The sequence below is a fragment of the Emiliania huxleyi genome (assembly GCF_000372725.1).
Source record: "Emiliania huxleyi CCMP1516 chromosome Unknown EMIHUscaffold_1915, whole genome shotgun sequence".
In the NCBI taxonomy this organism is placed as follows: domain Eukaryota; phylum Haptophyta; order Isochrysidales; family Noelaerhabdaceae; genus Emiliania; species Emiliania huxleyi.
In genome coordinates, this window is record NW_005200674.1 from 1 (window position 1) to 1,755 (window position 1,755).

The 1,755-nt window shown below is 67.2% G+C and overlaps 1 protein-coding gene across 1 annotated transcript; it reads right to left on the minus strand.

The window, feature by feature from the left end:
- Nucleotide 1: 1 nt before the first annotated feature.
- EMIHUDRAFT_373583 (hypothetical protein) lies at nt 2–650 on the minus strand (the record flags this gene model as incomplete). The annotated part of the gene is made up of 1 exon (XM_005782179.1): nt 2–650. A coding segment is annotated over exon 1 (229 nt), but the record flags the coding sequence as incomplete, so codon positions are not given.
- Nucleotides 651–1,755: the final 1,105 nt, after the last annotated feature.

Consider the following 1,755-nt stretch of genomic DNA (forward strand, 5'->3'; position numbering starts at 1 on the left):
GTTGCTTTGGCTCGCTGCCACCGCGGTGGCTCACCAAGGACTTTTCAGCGTGCTGCGTCATCACCACGCGGCGCGCAAGCCACGCCTCACCCGGGCAAAAAGAACGACCGCGCGCCGCCGCCGCCCGCCTCGCCGCGCCGCGCCGCCCCGCGCCTCGCCTCGCCTCGCCTTGCAGCAGCGCACGCGCACACGCACCCACGCGCCCGCGCTCGCTCCGCGAGAGCGAAGCAACCCTCCAAGCGAGTTCCGAACCGGGAGCCAAAAGGTCCCGGCTCGAACCGCGAACCGGTTCGACCACCGCCGCTGGCGGTTCTTGCAAAGGCATCAAAGGCAGTGCTTGATATAACGTGAAATAGTGCGAGCGCGCGAGATACTCACCCGACCCACCGTGCCCTCGCGAAAGAGATCTCGCGCCGCGCGCGCTCGCACACGCCGCCCGAGAGCACTCCCACCCCCGCCGCCTCGCAAGCTCACAGGTTGATTTGAGGAGAAGCAGCTGGGGGAGGTCAAAGCGGGAGAAGGCGGCACGGCGGCGGCGGCGCGGCCCCCCCCCATCCCCACGCCTCCGGGTCGTGCGTACCGCCTCCGGGCGCGAGTGTCCCCCCAGCGTCTGCTCCGGCAGTCGCTCCGGTAATCAGGCCGAGAGTACCAGGGAGGAGGGGAGAAGAGCCCAGGGTGGGGAGAGGAGAAGAGCCCAGGGAGGGGGGAGGAGAAGAGCCCAAGATGGCCTCCCTCTCCCTCCCCTCCCACCGGGCCTCCCTCTCCCTCTCCTCCCACCGGGCCTCCCTCTCCCCCTCCTCCCGCCAAGCACCGACAGTCTCGAGGGGCCAGCCGCTGGAAGGGGCAAGCCAGCGGCACGAGGGCTTCAACCACACAGCTACCAAGGGAACGCGACCCACACAAAGCACCAAAGTTAGGCATACCCCCCGGCGCAGTGTCCCCCGCTATGTGTCGCCGTTTGTCGGGGCACGCTATCCTGTGCAGTCAGGGCAAGTGGGGGCGGGGCGGAGTGCCCAGGCCTTTGTTTCCTGGGACCTCTCTTCCCAGTCCGGGGGTGCGTCGAACCTTCCATCACCCTGTCGGAAGCGGCGTGCCGGTGGAGGCACGTCCGGGTTTTGGAAGTAAAGATATATTACTTTTTTTTGCAGGTACATGTATTATTTTGGGCGACCGTCCCGCTCTCGAGCATGCCATGTCGCATGTGCGTTTCGCCCCGCAGCGCACCAGAGTTTCTCGCACTAGATCTTCCTGTGGAGCGCTGGAAGGCGCCTTCTTCGACCAGCCCGAGGGTAGTGACCAGCCCTAGGCAACCCCGTCACGAGGCCCCGCGCTCACGCGTCCGCCTCGAACGACAGCGCGTCGGCCCAGCGGAAGAGGCGCTCGGGCTCCTCCGCCAGCCCTGCCGGCAGCAAGGCGCGCGTCTTGCGCAGCAGCGGCTCAAAACGCGCGGTAAACAAGAGCTGGTCAGCGCATCTGCTGCTTAGCGAGGCGAAGGCGAAAGCGTCGCGCGAGTGGCGCTCGAGCGCCTTGGCCGACGCGTCGCACGCAAGCCCCGTCCTATCATCCACCACCATGTCTCGGACATGTCTCGGACGTGTCTCAGACATGTCTCCCGCCCTCATCCACCACCGTGCAGATGCGGGCGACGGGACCCACCCACGCGTGACCTGTGCGTGCGAGAGGGCGTGCGTGTGGCACGAATGCTCTCTACACGCCTCGACCTGCCCCTTGCACGGTGGATGGTCGCGGCGAGCG